Source organism: Ctenocephalides felis, unplaced genomic scaffold, assembly GCF_003426905.1.
Source record: "Ctenocephalides felis isolate EL2017-DRISC unplaced genomic scaffold, ASM342690v1 CF-g0.4_SCAFFOLD_01170, whole genome shotgun sequence".
Lineage (NCBI taxonomy): Eukaryota > Metazoa > Arthropoda > Insecta > Siphonaptera > Pulicidae > Ctenocephalides > Ctenocephalides felis.
The window spans coordinates 29,103,598-29,122,369 of NW_020537324.1; the positions used below are offsets into that span (position 1 = coordinate 29,103,598).

Below are 18,772 nucleotides of genomic sequence, written 5' to 3' on the forward strand. Positions count from 1 at the left end.
ATTATTGCTTTATGAATAGTTTCTATTTGTTTGGTTGAAAACAGGTGTTCAGAACAAAACTTCTATAACGATTCACGTTACTGATACTGAGCTACAGATTAAAAAAAATATCTGATTATGTTTACGATAATTATTTCCAAATTAATTGAATTACTATCCAAAATTAGTTTTAACGAACAATAAGTGTAAGAGGTATTTTGCATTAAGGCAAATTGCAAAAAACTTTACAATAGTTGTGATTAGAAGTGCCAAAAACAGAAAAAAAAACAAAAAAAACGACAAAATCTCCAATCTAATAATTTTTCTGGCTGATAATTAAAATTTTATAACTTCTATCGTTTCCTGCACCTTTTCTTCTTAAATGAACAGTGAACGGTTTTTACCAACTCATTTTTTAATGAGACTTAGCAACTTTGGGAATTGTGACAATATAATTTTAAATTTGGATCATTACTCTAAACTTTGGAGATTTTGTAATTAAACCTTCATAATAATTTTTTGCATCATCATAATATTTTAGACCATCAAACTGTATCTTCAAAATCCTAACTAAGCATGATCTTCAAAATACTCTTCAAATTTCGATTACTAAATCGGTTTTTACAATTTTCTGCAAATTTCAGAAAACGACTCGGCTGATCTTCTTGCAAAACCAGCCAATGACTTTAAAATTTTAGAATTTGGTTCAGCATTGTTTGATAAAACAACGACGATTGGTCAAATTTCGGCTCACACAATAGACATTTATTCTCAATTGATTCAGAATTACTTGAAACGTCGAGAAAACTGAAAATTAGCAAAAGGAATTTTGGCGACTCTCAAGTGGTTAATAATATTTAATTTTGAATAATTAAATTTGGTACATTATTAACTTTCTGTAAGAAAAAAATCGAAAATGAAATTTTTTATGTATTTTTACGTTTCAAAGGTTTTTGAATATTTTGGCATACCTTAAAAAAATGGATGTATGTGTGTGTGTGCGGATACAAATTTCCTCGACGATTTGGGAACACTGATCAACCGATTTGAATAATTAAAAAAACACGCGATTCGTATTGATAAAGATACATAGTTTTTGGCAAAGGCAGGTTTAGCCGTTTCGAAGATACGGGGCAAAAAGTGACAAAAAAGGTAACTCAGTTTTCGGCAGAACGGAGCGTCCGATTTTAATAATCCAAAAAACATTTTACTTGCATTGACAAGATGAAAAACTGATTAAATTTTTGGGAAGGTAGGTCCAGCGGTTATGGATTCTCAATAAAAATAAGTTAAAATGATGTCATTTGGCGGTCAAAAATGTTTATTGGACATATGTACATCAAATTATCAGATACTTTATAGAGATTTTAATAATGTGTACATATTTTGTCTAAATTTTTTTAGGTTCCATACCAAGATTTTTAACTACGATACGGGAAGTTCCAGCAATTTGCCTTAAGGCACGATGCCATGCGGCATGCATCATATTATATAAACTTATTATACTAGCTTGGTACGTTAATGCAGATAAATAGGCGCAACAGAATGTAGTATATGAGTTGAACTCAAAATTTTATGAAGAAAGTTGCAAGAAATGTGATAAAAGAAAAGTTTCTCGTTATGTAAATAACGATTATTTTTATTCTTAGTGCATAAATTGATAAATTTTACATCCAATGTAGAGCAAATCAGCAAACCAAATTTCTCAGTTTCTCAAAAATTACAAAACTGGGAAAAACTTTGACTTGCAAATTACATGCACGTTGACGGGCACATTTGGTTTGGTGACAATCCAAATCCTATATATAAACTTTCCAAGTACAAGTCTAAATGAATCAGTCGCTTATGTGACATCGCGACCAACAGACGAGGAGTCGAGAAGCATCAGCAACGGACATAAACATATATTTATATTTATGTACAAAAGCTCTCGTTGACTCAAATGTCGAGCGTCGTCTCTTTGCCGAACGACAAATACTGAATTAGAACGAAAAGTAGAGCACTCACGTTCACGTTCGTTCGCGGTTCAGCATCTCATTCCTTGAAAGAATTCATTCATTTTGATTGAATTATTTCATTTGAGTAACATTATCGTATTAAACGGATTATAATGAGTGATTGATTGTTTAAATAATATGTTTGCAGTTTAAGAATTTTATAAAAACTTTAAAATGAAGTTGTGGCCAGTTTTGTTGTTGGTGGCTGTGGGATGGGTGCATTGTATGACCGTTGATAATGGTAAGCTGAATTTATGATTATTAATTATATATATAAAAATTAAAAAAATATATTTACTTAATTTATTATATGTTTCTACATTTTGCATAAACAATTGAACCTAAAATAATTTAAGTGATTATAGTTTATTAATTCATTTATGTAGAGTGGCATCTCTACATAAACCTCTACTTCAAAGAGGAGTAAATGTAGAGACACCACTCTACATAAAACAATTATTAAATTAAAATCTCATATTAATATATCTAATTACCTTTTGCATAAGCAATTGAACATAAATATGTACATAATAGTTTATGTAATTATAATTTAATAATTCTTAATGTGGAGTAGTGTCGCTACATCTACACCACCCTCCATAACAGAATTGATAAAATTGTAATCACATAAATTATTATATGTAACAACCTTTTGCATAAACAAATGAACATAATTATGTATATAATAGTTTATGTGATTATAATTTATTAATTATTTCATGTACTGTGGTGTCTCTATATCTACTTCTAAGGGGAGTAGATAGAGACAACACTTCTCCATAAAAAATATAATCACATAAATTATTATACCTATCTACATTTTGCATAAACAAATGAACATAATTAAGTATATAATAGTTTTTGTTATTATAATTTATTAATTCTTTTATGTAAAGTGGTGTTTCGACATCTACTTCAAAGGGGAGTAACTGTAGAGGCATCACTCTACATAAACGAATTATTAAGTTATAATCATTATAAACATCATTATGTATTTAATCCAAAATTATATTTTATATCAAAATCTATATCAAACAAAACAACGAAAGTTATTACTTCATCGTAAACATTTTTTTTATATTTCTATGTTCATTCATATACATATTATTGTCCTTTACTTCAATTAATTTATGCTAAATTAATAATTGACATACAATTTATCAGCTTCAAGTTTACTCATAAACAGTTTAAGTTTTTGTCTATCTATAATTACCTTAAATTTGATAAATTATTGTAAACGGGGTTGCGAGTTCAAGCTTTTAGGACTGCCTGGCATCGTGCAGCAGCGATGTCCATTTCCTCTTGAAAATATTGATCAAAAATATGTTTCTACTTGAAAATAGTCCATACGGTGAAAAATGGCAATGGAAAATCTCTTACACTATTCTCCCCTGAATCAAGTTGGAGTTTAACTCATAGTATCAGCTCTTAGACTGCCCTAGGTCACTACTGTACATATTATATGTATAAATTAATTTAAAAAAAATCCTATAAATGATAATAGCATCAAAAATTGTTTAACTGATATTTATTATATTTCCTCTTTGCTAATTATTATTTTTTTCTTATTCGAAGTGCAGTTGAACTGCTAAATGATAATAATAAGAATAATATATATTGTTGTCTACCCGACGGCAGGTCCATGACCTGAGAGCACCACAAATAAATGATTCACTTTTCTTCTTTTGTTTATTAATTATTATACTCATTCCCATTTCATTACCACTATTCACTATTTTAGACACTTTTATACATTGACTTTTCTCGCAAAGATATCAATCATCTGCATTCTTTTTCCTAATTTTTTTTAGACTTATTATTGTCAATCAATGGGTCAATGGGTCTCAATTACTTTTTTTTCTTTTAAATGATCGTGTTCATCAGAGTTCCTTCTTTGCCCATTCTTCTCAGCACTTCTTTATTTGTTACCTCAAATTTGTTAAATAAACCATATTTAGTGCCGAAACGTAAAAATAATGAATGTGAATGTATATGTTCACGTACAGCATTTTAAATTTAATTAACTTGATCATTTTTTGTCGAGAATATTATTACGAAAATTAAATAATATTTACTTTATAAATATTTTTTTATTTTTATCTCTTATAAAATTTGTTATCGTCATTTTTTCATTATTATTTTGTTACTATTGATATTTGATTCCTTATATTTGTACGAGTAAACAATTAACATAATCCTTATTGTAATGTATATAATGTTTTAGGTATTTAAAGCTATTGCTTTTTATTAATTATGATAATGACGAATAATTATTATTATGGTACAGAAATTATGATATATCTTGTGGTAACTTGATTTTATTGGGTTAATTTCAAATTGGATCATTCATATTTTCATGACCTTTGTAATCGAGATACTTTTCTAGACAGGATTTGTCCCAATTTTGAGTTATATATCCGGCAGACATTTCGTAAACAAATTTTGGCACTGAAGCAAATCGGGACCATTCAACTCTTTTTTTTTTAATTTTTTGTATATTTATAGTCATTCATATATAAATGGATTAATGAAATTAATCCAATTAAGCCGTAAAAATCGAATTTGTAATTGTAAAATATAAACAAATATTTAGCAATAACGACAAATTCTAGAGCGCAAACATTTGATATCAGTTTTAAAAGTGAACTTAGCAAACTGTGTTATCAAGCTGTTGAAAAAATATTTTGACCAAAATAAATAGCTTGTCTATCGTATATATATAGATAACATTTATAGAAATAATAAAATTAGTATTTAATTAGTTTCTAGCAACAAATCCAAATTTGGGGACAAGAAATTTGACAAATCCAATGTGGAATTTTATATTAGTAAAATAATAGCTATTTTTTATTAATGGGGTATTATTGAATTCCTAATTAAAATAAAATTTTATTGAATAAGTCTTTCGATTAAGGCTATATATACAACTTTTGTAATATAATATAATATAATTTTGTAATGATCAAAAACAGAAGATTTTTTTATCGGGTCATCTAGAGCATGGTGCAACTTTTATATCATTATTTCCTGAATAAAATTTGTTAAATCACGTTAGTCATTCTTGTATAAGTTAATATTTTTATATTAAACAGAAAAATTATCATGCTTTTTTAAAAGATAAAATATGATTATAATGCAGTTTATTACTCTGCGAGTTTAATGGAACATACGTTTTAAATTGGAAACTTATAATCAATGGTATCAAAAATTATATATAATATATCAATCCAAGTTGTTCAAATAATTTTAAAAAAATGAAAGTGAATTCATTCAATTTTTATATTTTTTAGATGAATGTCTAGTACTAAAAATAACTATGATATCTATGAATTTAATGTATATATTTATAATAATTATATTTATTTATAGCAAGTACAAAAGCATTACGATCGGCAATTACATCTGATGAATTAGAAATCACAATCCGTGATTTAAAACCAAGAAAAACAGGAAGAACTCTTCCAGAAGTCCTCTTGGCTGTTGATTTTCCTCATGCAGCATATAGATTCACAATTCTTTTGGATTGGACGTCACAAACAGGTAAATAGATAATAAAAAATCATTTACAAATTTAATTGATACGATACATATTTCAAAATATCATTAGAGCTAATTAGTTCAATTATGCTTTTTAAATAAGACATTAAAGTCTTGATTAACAAAATAAATTATAACAAAAAAATATATGCTTTGCAAGAAGTTCTCATCAGAAGCAAGGTGAGCTAACAATAGTATTTTTATTGTTAGCTTAATAATTCAACAATGTTTTAATAAATACTTGAAGAATTTTAATTTTTATTTAATCAAATTTATAATTATTTAATCTAAAATCTAAATTTAATATAAAAATAAACAATATAAACCGTCCTACATTTATATTCGAGAAATATGAATAAGTAAAGCTCCTCTGCATCAGATTACAGGTTTTTGAGAAAGTGTGTGATATTAAAAATTATCTTAAATTTCAAATTTTCTCTAGTGGGTGACAATTTTTGAAACAAAAATGAAAACAATAGAAACAAGTTAAGATAAATTATAAATGCTGACATAATATTATTGATTCATTTTTGCTCTTAAGATCTGTAGTGAATTGATACTTATTTTCTCTGTAACTGAGCTATAAATCAATATTTTAGTGTTTGGATATTGAATTATTTTTGAAATTAGAATTTTGCAAATACGATTTCAAGAAAACTTATTATATATATCACACAAAACGTTAATGTTTTCAATGTTTTTGTATTACGAAGACGACATATTAATTATGTAATAAGTATTCAAAATATATGTCAATGAGTCTCTATTATCTTTGAGGTCATCTTGCTATCGAGTATAAGTACAATTTGATATGCCCATAATGAACATATATAAAAGTTTAATAACCTAATTAGTTCCTTTCATTCAAAGAACATATCTCAATTACACAACTCAATTGAAAATTCAATGGGTAATTGAAATTGGCTTGGAAGACTTCGATGTAGAAAGATGGATGTCTTAAAATTTGCACATATGGTAATCAGTAATAGATCATTTCATAGAGAAATTAACTGAATAAACTGATTTTTTTACTGTCTTTTACAAAAATTTCATTTAAAAACAGCTGGTTGAACCAAAAGTTTTTCTTAATTAGTTTCATTCATAAATACTAGATATATAGTATTTAACTTAATTAGCATCATTAATGAATACATGAATATTATAAAATAAACAATTAAAAATCAATAAACAAAATTATTATATTCTTCATTAAAATTTCATGAATTACACTATTAAAATATTACAATATTAAAATATCAGGATTTTTCTAATAATAAGTTGTAATTATTTTTATCAAACTGGCAATAAGAATTATATATTATACTATTTTCAAATTCATTATATCTCTCCATTTAAAAAAAAATAGTTTTTTAAAAATCATCAAACAAATAATAATTTTTTTCATATGTATGAGAAAATGAATTTAAAACTATTTGCAAGAAAACGCAGTGCACGTGATGTCAGTATTTCGTGCACTTCATGTCTCATTGTATTTTTAGTTGCAAATAATTAGAATATTTTAAGTTTTTTGCTTTTTAAAAAATGTTATATACATTCAAAATAAAAATGTTCTAAATATTAACAAAAACAAAAAAAATCGTTACTGAATAATATTAATTTTTTATTTCAAATATGAGGTAATTACTATGTAATGTATATATGCACATAGTAATTAAAATATTAATAATTTACTTTACTTTTGTTTCAAGTTGTTTTGGAAACTACCAGACTTGGCCAAAGCGAGTCAAAACAAGCATTTGCTCTACCAAACCTGGACACCGAGTTCTTTGTGTCCTCCTTAATCCTGCACGTCAGGCAGGAGCGTCCTGATGCCCGAATTGAAGTATATGAAAACTGTGAGCTAAGGGGCACTTTCCATACCAATACCACTTTTAGGGACGCCTTTGAATCAGAGGATGATCACAAGAGGGTTGTCAAAGTGGTAAGTTATAATAAAATTATAGTAATAAAATTATAAAAGAATTATAGTAATAAAATTATTCTGATTGAAATGGACAAATTCAAGAAAATTTTTTAGTCAAGTTAAGTTTTATTGAGTGTTAGATTTAAATAATAAAATAATAAAAATAAATAAAATTAAAAATAATGAAAATAAATACTTGCAAGTTGCTATTTCGAACAAATTTCACTCCTTAGGTTAAATTTTTCTCTCCGTGTGTTACAAAGTATTATTTTTGTTTTATTTAAAGTGAATTAAGATTTTGACATTGCAAAATAAAGTAAAGAAGATATTGGTTAGATTTTCTAAATAACTAAAAATTGTTAATCCCATAGATAAATGAATCCCATAAAAAGTATATGATTAATACTAATAGCTTTATACACAACGCAACTATATAATCATAAATGTTATTATCATTATCTGTTACGGATATAAGCTCTTAATAAATTAAATATAGACAATTTTATGGCAACTTTGATATCACAAAAACTAAACAATTTTAGAGCATATCGTCTATGTTTTACTAAAGATTAAATTGATTCAATCATTGTCTCACAAGATGAATAAATTCACCATTAATCACAAAGATGAAAGGCGCGGCTCATGTAGGAATGCTCGTTTTATGTTTTATAATAATTATTATTCAAAACAAGTTATAAAATGATTGTTCTGATATTTGTATATGTCTCGACGAATCTGAATGAAACCTTGTTTAGAATGGTCAGACGTCATGACAATATCATCTGTTTTTTATGGACTTAGATTGGGAACATGTTTATAAATAAAACATAAATACATGTACTGCATGTAATAAAGTTAATCAAATTTTATTTAAAGTATTATATGTATAATCAAATATTTAAGCACGTGAGAAAATTCTCAATTTGTATTATTTTTGCAAACAATAAGTCAAAACTCTTTCAATTCGTTCAGAAATAACAAATTTGATTATTTTGATAATTTTGTTTAATAATTTACTCGATTCTGCAGTTATTTATTAATTCAGAGTACAATAATATTCAATATTTAACTAATATATACGGTAGAGCGGGGCACAAAGGTCCAATTTGACTTTGATCAATTATATTGTGAAAACCAAACCAATTATATCACATATCAAATAACACATATTAAACAAACAACTATCTGACTATGTTCCCAGTTAATTCATAATAGTAGAAATGTGTTTTTTTTGCTACATTTTAAAAAATTGTCATCTGGTCCATTTTACCCCATAGGCGGGGTGAAATGAGACAGCCAGAAGCGAACAGATTCAATGTCTTATTTTTAATTTTAAAGAACTTTAACGAAATAATAGTTATATTGTTCGATCGATGCAAAATATAAACTTTATGCGTAAATAACACTGCATATAACCTTGATCTAGTACTTCGTCAGAACTAATTGTCAGCATAGTTGAAATAAGTATTTATTTCATATATTTTATGCAAAATTGCTTTTTTAACTTCATTTTCTCTTTTATTTACTATTCTTATCGTTTACACTTTTGAAAGAGTAAAGGTTTACTTGGTCCTTTTTACCCCACCCACATGTAAGCTTTTATAGAGTTTAAAAAAAACTGTTGAGTCTAACCTAAAAACAACAATACAGTTTCCTAAACATTTAAATAACTTAGACTTAATAATTATATTAAGGTGTCTTAAACTAAACGACAGTAGTCACAACCAAAAAAATTAACAACGAAAGAAAATAGTTTTATTTATTTATTTATTTATACGCCAATCGGCTTTATACAGTTTTATTATATTGTTTGCTAATTCATAACTTGTATATTTATATCTATATACATATACACACACATATATATATACACATATATATATACATACATATACGAATTTGCAATTTTGTTACGAAGTTTTGTTACGAATTTTCAAACATTGCCGTATATGTCCAGATATTGACATCGTAAGAAACATGATAATGGCTGAATTCACATCTTTTACCCTCTACTTTCAAACATTATGAAAAATTCTTAACTCCACTTGTTTCTGAGGTATCGGTAGTGAATCTTTTTACCCACGGACCCTTATACCGCACTCTACCTTATATATAAATAAAAATCTAATAGCGTCTTGACAAGTAAACATAGTCATGATGACACTAAAATACAAAACTGTATATTTTAAATATTTCCATTACTATTTCCAGTATCGCGACAGACGAATGCCCCTAAGTGTTGACGGAGGTACGACCTTACAGAAGGAACTCGCACGAGTTGGTTGCCAGACTTCCAAGGATGCCGAATCCTACCAAGAAATCATGCAGATGCAGGCTGATGGAGTTCCCAACAACATTAGGCGCGGAGACATTCCTATTATGCATTCCGATTGCGATGGTAAAATAAATTATATATAGAATCTATCAAAATCTAATTATTTTCCAACAACAATATTTGAAAGTAGAGGTCAAAAGATGTGTAACCAGCCTTACTCTTGATTCTTACGATGTCGCTATCGGGAAATCAACAGAAATGTTAAAAAATCTATAACAAAAGTATTTTTGTTGTTAGTTTTTTTTAGTCTGAGCTATAGGTCTAACCAACAGATATTTAGTTTTCTAGACCTTAATATAAAAGTCTTTTTAAGTGTTTTATGTGCAGTATTGTTATTATTAAGTTACTTTCAACAATTTGTTTTTCATAATACCTCTATAGAAGCTCATATATGATAGTGTAAATCTGTTTATTATTGAATACATAGCTTAGTATTCTCAGATTAATATTACTGGCAGTTGTAGTTTGTAGTGATACATACAAATTACATAACATTTCCTTACTATTATTGCCGGTTTAAAAATAAACCATATCCATCGATGATGATGTATTGTATCAGAAGGACACATTGCAATATATTTTCCTAGAGGTTTATAAATATCTTTATTGCAGATTTGTTAGTACAAACGCTGATAGAATTAATAGCAGTCGTAAAACATTTGCGTGGAGAAGTTGAACAACAAAAAGGCGACATTCATTGGATACGCAACAAATTGGAACAATGTGATATTTGCAATAGACCAGAACCAGTTAGAGAAATTGACTGCACGACGTACCCATGCTTCCATGGTAAGAATGATATAAATCATTATAAGAAACTTAGTATAAGAAATACCTAAGAGTACAATTTTAACTCTTTGTGGACAAACATACTCTGTGAGGGACAGGCTATTTCATAAGCTCAGTTTGCATCGAAAAGTTGAATGAATTACATATAGCAGTGATAAACAGTGTTGTATTTTGAAAATAATTTTAAGTTATATTAGTAGTAGTTTTTACCCTTTTTCTTTGCTATATAGTCTTTTTTAATATTTAAAACGACCGCTTTCAAATATAGCAAAACGACTGGTAAGTTTTGTAAATTAAGCAGCAGTGAAGATGAGTTTCAAATAGACTTTCATACAGACAAATTTTACGAAATTACTATTCGCACCGAAGATAGTGATGAATGTGATGATGATATTATCCAGCCAACAAAAAGAAGAAGAAGTTCGACAAATTGAATGAAGAGCGGAAAGACATTAGCGAATGTGCCAATTCTCCTTCAATAATCGATTTTGACATACATTAACAAACACCCCGACTACAAATACCAAGCAATATAAGACATCCAATAGATTATTTTACTTTATATTTTACAAATGAATTATTAGACAATATAACAGAAAAAGCAAGCCATTATGGCAGAACAAGAATGAACAAATATACTGACTAATCAGTGGCATATTGCGAGGGAAAGAAAAAGGCGTCGAACAACATTTTATTGTAAAACATATCAAAATCAACCAGCTATGCATTTTAGAAATTGTTTTGAACGTCACCATTCTTTATAAAATGATCAAGAATAAATTAATATTATATTTATAAATGTATGTCCTCCAATGACCACAAATTTTTATTAAACAAACTGCATAACATACACAATGAAATCAAGTTTACAGCAGGTACAGTAGATTGTTTTGAAATCGGTGCCGTCCCGTAAGTGTTAAAAATTGGACTGGGGAATTTGGAAAAAAATGAATTTTTATTTACCTATTTAATTTATTATGCTCAACATCTAATAATTATTTGTACTAGAATCATTTTTAATGGGCAAATATTAATTGGTAATAATTACTTAACTACAAAATAACATTCGACAAAACTAGGAATAATGTATAGTGTCTTAGCAAATGATAAAATTCTAACTTATGACTGATTTTTTTTTCTAGGTGTTCATTGTACAAATACTGCCAGAGGTCCAATCTGCGGCCCATGCCCTCGTGGTTACATTGGAGATGGAAGGGATTGCAGGCCCCGGACTCAAGTGTGATGACAGACCATGCTTCGAAAATGTTCAATGTTATGACACTCCTGAAGGTGCACAATGTGGACCTTGTCCTAGTGGTTACGAAGGAGACGGAAGACAGTGCAGAAGACGTGGAGGTTGCGAATCACGTCCTTGTAGCGCAGGTAATTATAGAAATAACTAGGGGTAAGTGGCATTTGGCTTTAAGACCAGATACATGATTTTTCCAATATAAGTGAATAATCGACTTAATCAACGGAAATCGAGATTCAGCTATTCAGATAAAATTTCGACTGTTTATTTCGCAAACTAATCAATGCGATTTCCAATTGTTGCCGTTTTAATAAACATTTGATATCTGTAATTATTGGTATATTCAAGAAACATGCTATACCAACTTGTATATCCTAAGGCGCCCATTAACATGGAGATATCATGGAAAAACATTTTTGCAATTTTCAGTTAATTCTTAAAAAACAGCTCGTTAATCAAAACGAGTCCTTTTCGAGCTTGGTTCAACCTTTTTCGAGAAAACGTCGACAAAAGGTCAATCGATTCACATATAAATCGACGTTTTCTCAAAAAACGGCTCGACCGATTTCAAAAATTTAAAAGGCCATTCGATTCATCTCGATGAGGACTATCATTTGTCAGTTTTGCGCTACGATCGGCCAAGCCGTTTCTTTGTAAATCGCAGAAAAGTGAAAAATTTTTCGTCCACGTTTAAGCCCGCAATTCTGAATCGATTTTGAAAATTCAAAAACCGTTCGAAAGATATTGGTTGGGAATCGTTCTGATTAGTTTTTGGTAGAGATCGGCCGGACCGTTTTCTTGTAATAAAGTGTTAAAAATTTTTTTTTCGACGATTTTTATTATTATTTTTTGACGATAGATATCATACCCTTGTCGATCATACTAAAATATTACGGCCCTATGACAACTCGTTTAACTTTAAAAATTTGTCAAAGTTTGTAAAAATTGATTTCGTTTTTTGGCATTTGTCAAATTAGACTTTTAATCGACGGTTTTTTAAAAACGCCTGAACCAATTTCAGAAATTTGAAAGCCATTTGATGTATCTAGATGAGGACTATCGTTTGTCAGTTTTTTGACGATCTGCCAAGCCTTTTCTTTTTTATTTGGAAAAATGTGTTAAACTTTTCGTCCACATTTAAGCTCATACTACCGAATCGATTTTAAAAAATCAAAAACTGTTCGAAAGATATTAGTTGGGAATGATACTGATCCGTTTTCTTGTAATTAACTTTTGAAAAAAAAGCCGATTTTTATGGAACTTTTTTTCGTTATATATCATCATGGTCTTATAGAACTTACTGAAATATTACGGCCTTGCGACATGTAGTTTAATTTTAAAAATTCATCAAAGTTTGAGAAAATGAGTAGTTTTTTTGACGTTTTTCAAATTAAAATTGAACGAATTACTTGATATAACGATAGATTATTTGGTCTTAATAAACATACTAAACCTACGGAAACTGGTTCAATTATAAAAATTGTTTTGAAAATTTTTGAAAACTTGCTCTTAGAAAATATTCCGATTTAACGTGCTCGTTCGTTTTCATACTTTAATCACTCATAAATTAATTTATTTTTTATTGATTAAGTCGATCATTTACATACACATATCGGGAAGGTCATGTAACTTGCCTCAAGGCGAAATACCAATACCAACTAATTTTATACGAAACATTCAGCGTAAAAACAAAACAATTGTGGGAGATCTTAATTAAAATCTACTCAACATATATGAATATATTAATATTTAGTATATTATAATTTGAGTCTTATTAACTTTGAGAGCATTTTTTCTAATGATTTTTTAGAAAATTAAAATCCAAAGTTATAATTAACTGTAATTTCCTACAACGAAGCGTCAGAAAAAAATGTAAGGATAAATAGCAATTACCACTTCGAATTTGTATGCCATTCTAATCTTATGGTTGCATATTTATTAATATCCCGAAAAAAATAGTTATGTTACAATTTTATTTTATGATTGATTTTACTATTATACTTTTTATTTTTGCACTAGGTACTCTAGGTATAAAATGCAAACGTAAAATATGTACGTTTCTCAATTATGCTTACCTGTATTATTTTCCTCAGGTGTGCAATGTGTGGACACTGATTCATTCCCATACTACCGTTGCGGATCATGTCCTGCAGGATTCACTGGAAATGGAACCAACTGTCGTGATCTTGATGAAGTTAGTACCAAAACCAAAACAAAAACCACAAAGTTCTATCGTCAAAGACAATTTTATAGTCAATTTGATGGTCGTTAAACCATCGAATAAAAACAGCAATTATTCTCAATATTACCAATATTCTTTCAAATAACTTGTATTTTCTAAATATTTTTTTTTATTATCTCTTTTATTTACAACTGTCCAGTAAAGGGCATTTAATAAATTTGATGAATTTACAATAGGTGGCCGATCAGTAGTTGTTTTTCCATTCGATACAAAATTCACAATTTATTTTTTTCTAAATATTTAATAGAGTCGAATTATATGATAATTATCAAAACGGTTTATATTAGATTGTGCTTCATTAAATAGAAAGTCTACATGACTTTATTCTGAAACATATTGAAAGAGACTAAATATTGAATTAAATTCAACTTGGGTCATTAAGTGTCTGACTTATTCTATTGCTACATAGTATTATTTACAATAGTTAGCTCATAAGCTCAAATAAAAACAAGTATATGAGTTAGCTTAATTAAAGTATAAATAAAATACAGCATTTTATATCTGTTAAAAACAATGTTGTATAAGTTTGTCACATATTTCTTTATAACATGATTTTGTATAAAATATTACAATATGAATAAAAGTGATGGAAATAATAAGAATATTTTTATTGTTTTTATAAATGTATTACCTTTCCATCAATTTTTATATTTAATTTTAGTATGCAATATTCTTAATTGGAATTAAATTAGATAGAAAAAGTCAGACATGAATAACTGATTAAATTATTTTTTAATTTGAATTAATGTGAGATCGTGTTTTTTCGTTTAAGGCGTCTAACATAATTAAGTTTAATAATTTCGCTCATGAGATTTATATATTTATCTCTTTTAACACTATATTTGTTTAGATTTTCCAATTATTATTTGTAAAAAAATATTTAAAAATTCAAAAAATCATTTCTGAAGAGGGGGCGTTCATAAATCACGTGATTGATTTTTTAGGAATTTTTAGACCCCTCCTCCCCCTTGGTGTTACGTCGTGATATTTAAAATTACTCCCCCCAAAAACATTACGTGTATTTTCAGTTACGTAAAATTTTTGAACAAATTTTTCGAATTTACGACGTAACGTAAAATTTTTTATTCAACAAAAAAAAAGAAATAGGTAAAATAAATATACGTGACATCTAACTAGACCCTCCCTCTCCCACGTGATTGTTTGTCAAAATCCCACCCTCTTCCTCTAAAAGCCTCACGTGATTAATGGACCCCTAATATATTAGAATTCGCAATAATATAACTCAAAGTGATAAATCTCAAAATAAGAATTGATAAACTAGATGTCGGATGCTTTATAGGCGACACTCGATACTTAGATATTCATATGTCATCTATAGGCGACATTTGTATCGATGGCGTCAAATAATTATATAATATTTTTATGAGCAAATAAACAAATTTTGTTGAAGAGTTTAGCAATAGGATTCAATTCATTTACAATTAATGAAAAAATATAGTACGCTTGGAGCAAAAAGAGTTGCAGGAATAATTACTATCAAAATAAATTATGTTTTCTATTTATTGTAAGATATTATTAGTAATTGGAAAAAAATCGAAAATGTCGTCTCTATGCTGCTAAAACAGTGCGATTGCTTTGAAAAACAGTTAACAATCTCCAAAATTTTTCAAAATAAAGAAAACATTATTTCAAAAAATCTTTTTTTTTTTTTAAAAAAAGTCTCTTTTTTAAAAAATCTTTTTTTTTAAAGAGTCATTTTTTTTTTCAAAAATCCTTTTTTTAAAAAAGTCTTTGTGTTTTAAAAAAGTCATTTTTTTCAAAAATCTTTTTTTAAGTCATTTTTTTTCAAAAATTTAAAGTTTCTCAAAAATATAATTTTCTCAATTTTTTATAAAAAATAATCTTTTTTAAAAAATTTAACTTTTGGTAGGGGAAATTCCAGCAATTTGCCTGAACCCACTAGTATTATATTAATATTTACTTCTCTGTCAATATTAAAATATGTAATTTTCCCAGTGCGACTTAGCCGAGCCGTGCGACCCGTTGACCCGCTGCTACAACCTGTCGCCCGGTTATCGCTGCGACGCGTGTCCAGCCGGCTATCGAGGTGGTGCCATAGAGGGTGTCGGCATAGAGTACGCAAGACGTAACCGCCAACGCTGCGAGGACATCGACGAATGTCAAGACGGAAGAAACGGTGGATGTGTGCCCAACAGTGAATGTATCAATACGGAAGTAAGTGAATATTGAAATATACAAAATATTTGTTATTAACAGCTAAATAAGTGAAGTAATATTAAAACTTAATTTGGGTTGAATAGGGCATAAATTAAACTTGAATTGATTGTAATTAAATATTCTGACTTCTGTATTTAAAACATTGCTACTTTATAATTAGAAAAAAAAATTTCTCGGTTTTTAAATATATCTTAAATTCAATTTCTTATTTGTTTGTGCATCAACTCAAACAATCATTTTGCATATTTTTCACGTTACGTTAGATATTAAATTAATTATTTTATAATTTTAATTTTTTACTCGCCAATTTAGTACTCTGTTTGTGATTTCATTAGTGAGTCTTTAAAGTTTAAATTCTTTAAAGACATGTTTAAATTGTTTATGGTATTTTAATATAAAAACCAAATTAAAAATGCAACCACACAATCAACAAATAAATGAAACCTTCATCAACTGTGGTTAATGAGTTTGAAGATATGAAATATTTTATGAAATAACACAGTGTCTTTTATAAAAAATAATAATAAAAGGAGCATTCAAATGTTCAAATTGTATTTGAAATAATAATAACAATAAATGGAAGTCTGCCCGAAGGCAGGTCCATGGTGTAAAGACATCACAAATCAATGATTTCTTTTGCCCACCTTATTTATTATTTGCATTACCATTTCATTACGATGAATTGCTTTGGTTTTTAGTTCTCTGAATTTTCTCTTTTCATAGGTCATCAATCATATGCAATTTTCTTTTTCCAAGTTCTTTAAGTCTTTCTATTTTACATTCGGGTAGCTGTCGGTTTGCAGTTCCGATCCAGTTTCCTTTCCTTACCACGATCGTGATCAGCTCAGTTCTTTGTCCACTCTTCTCAGCATTTTTTCATTTGTTATTTTATCTGTCCACTTTATCTTCTTCATTCACCTACAGCACCTCAAAACTAAGCTGAAAATTTAGTCGACAGTTTTAAAACTTCATGTCTCTGATCCGTTCAGCGCTATGCTCCAGGCATAACTTTATTAGTCATTTATTAGATTCTTCCGCAAGTTGAGTCTCAGCTTGCTCGTTATTAGCTATTTATTGTGAACGCTTGGTACTTGCAATTCTCGCCCTGATCTTTCTTTAGAGTATCTGTATCTGGTCAAGATGTTACCCAAGTATTTAAAAAAATTCAGATCTCTCAATTTTAATTCCGTTTGTCGGTGTGTTGATTTCCATTCCAAATTTTGTAGACACTTTGACGATTCTGCTATTCTGCTCATCATCCTTTGTAGCTTCTTTTAGGTATTCGATATCACCACGATACAATATGTGTACATTATAGTAGTGATTTTTCTTCTTTCAATCAAAATTTTAAAGTCTTCAAGTACCTTGTTGACGAGCCATTCTTCGCATATAGGCAAAACAGATTATATGCAGTATCCTTGCCGCTATCTCTATCTATTTTGACACTATTTGTATATCCCCAGTTTATTTACCTTTACATTACCTTATTTGAAATGATAGGTATACATTTTAATTACACAAAATAGTATTTGAAATGAAATCAGTAGTAACAAAAATTTACTTATTATTATATTTTCTTCTGTGATATCTATTAGGTAGATTTCTTATTATTTAAGTTTAAAACATGGGTGGAGCAACATAAAAATGTGTAGAGTCTTTTATAAATATGCATATATCTATTTGATATTTCGTGACTCATTTAGTTGACCTTGATAGAGAATTCAGACAGTATAATGAACGACTTGTAACGGATAACACATAATGCTAATTTAGGTTTCCATATTTTTGATTTTAAATTATAACACACTAATGATGAGACAAACCTAGTCTCGAAACGTTTGTAAAATTATTATTTAGTAAATCAGTGCAAAAAAGAGTGTTGTTTGTCCATATTTCTAAATTAATATATATAAACATTTATACGTATGAAATTTTATATGGAAGCATATAATGCAAATATCACGTTTGCCTAGGAGATGAATGAATGAATGAATTGAATTGTTATTATGAATCAAATATGAAATTTAAGAATGTTTGCAGATAAGTCGTTTATTAGTGATGTATCCAAATAATATATTCAATTAGATGTAAGTACGCTTTAAAAATAACAATTTACATATTATTTTTATTTCTAGGGTTCCTTCCGTTGTGGCCACTGCATGCGCGGTTACCATGGCGACCAGAACATCGGCTGCCACAAACGCGATGGTGTCTGCCCTGATGGTACCGTCTGTGACGAGAACGCAGAATGTCGCCACATCGGCGGCGGACGATACCGCTGCAAATGCAAGGCGAGTGTTCGATATCTCATGTGCCCACCACACTTGAGATAGGCAGAAGATAAAAATTATCCAAATTCATATACCAGGCAACATACTCGTATATAATTGAAACTTGGTCTTATTGAAAAAGTCTTTGGCAACCTTATATTTTAAAATATAGGTTAATAAATTGAATTATCTTGGCTATACTATTTTGAAGCTCTACTTCTTTTGAATGTTGGTTAATCAAAAATGAA

At 28.4% G+C, this 18,772-nt stretch overlaps 1 protein-coding gene across 1 annotated transcript; it reads left to right on the forward strand.

Moving 5' to 3' along the window:
• The first annotated feature begins 2,150 nt into the window (after positions 1–2,150).
• LOC113367063 (thrombospondin-3a-like) lies at positions 2,151–18,587 on the forward strand. The gene is made up of 9 exons (XM_026608693.1): positions 2,151–2,217; positions 5,346–5,516; positions 7,223–7,455; positions 9,649–9,835; positions 10,385–10,521; positions 11,704–11,944; positions 13,907–14,007; positions 16,033–16,251; positions 18,390–18,587. Exons 1-9 carry the CDS (start codon positions 2,151–2,153, stop codon positions 18,585–18,587), a joined length of 1,554 nt encoding a protein of 517 aa, XP_026464478.1.
• Positions 18,588–18,772: the final 185 nt, after the last annotated feature.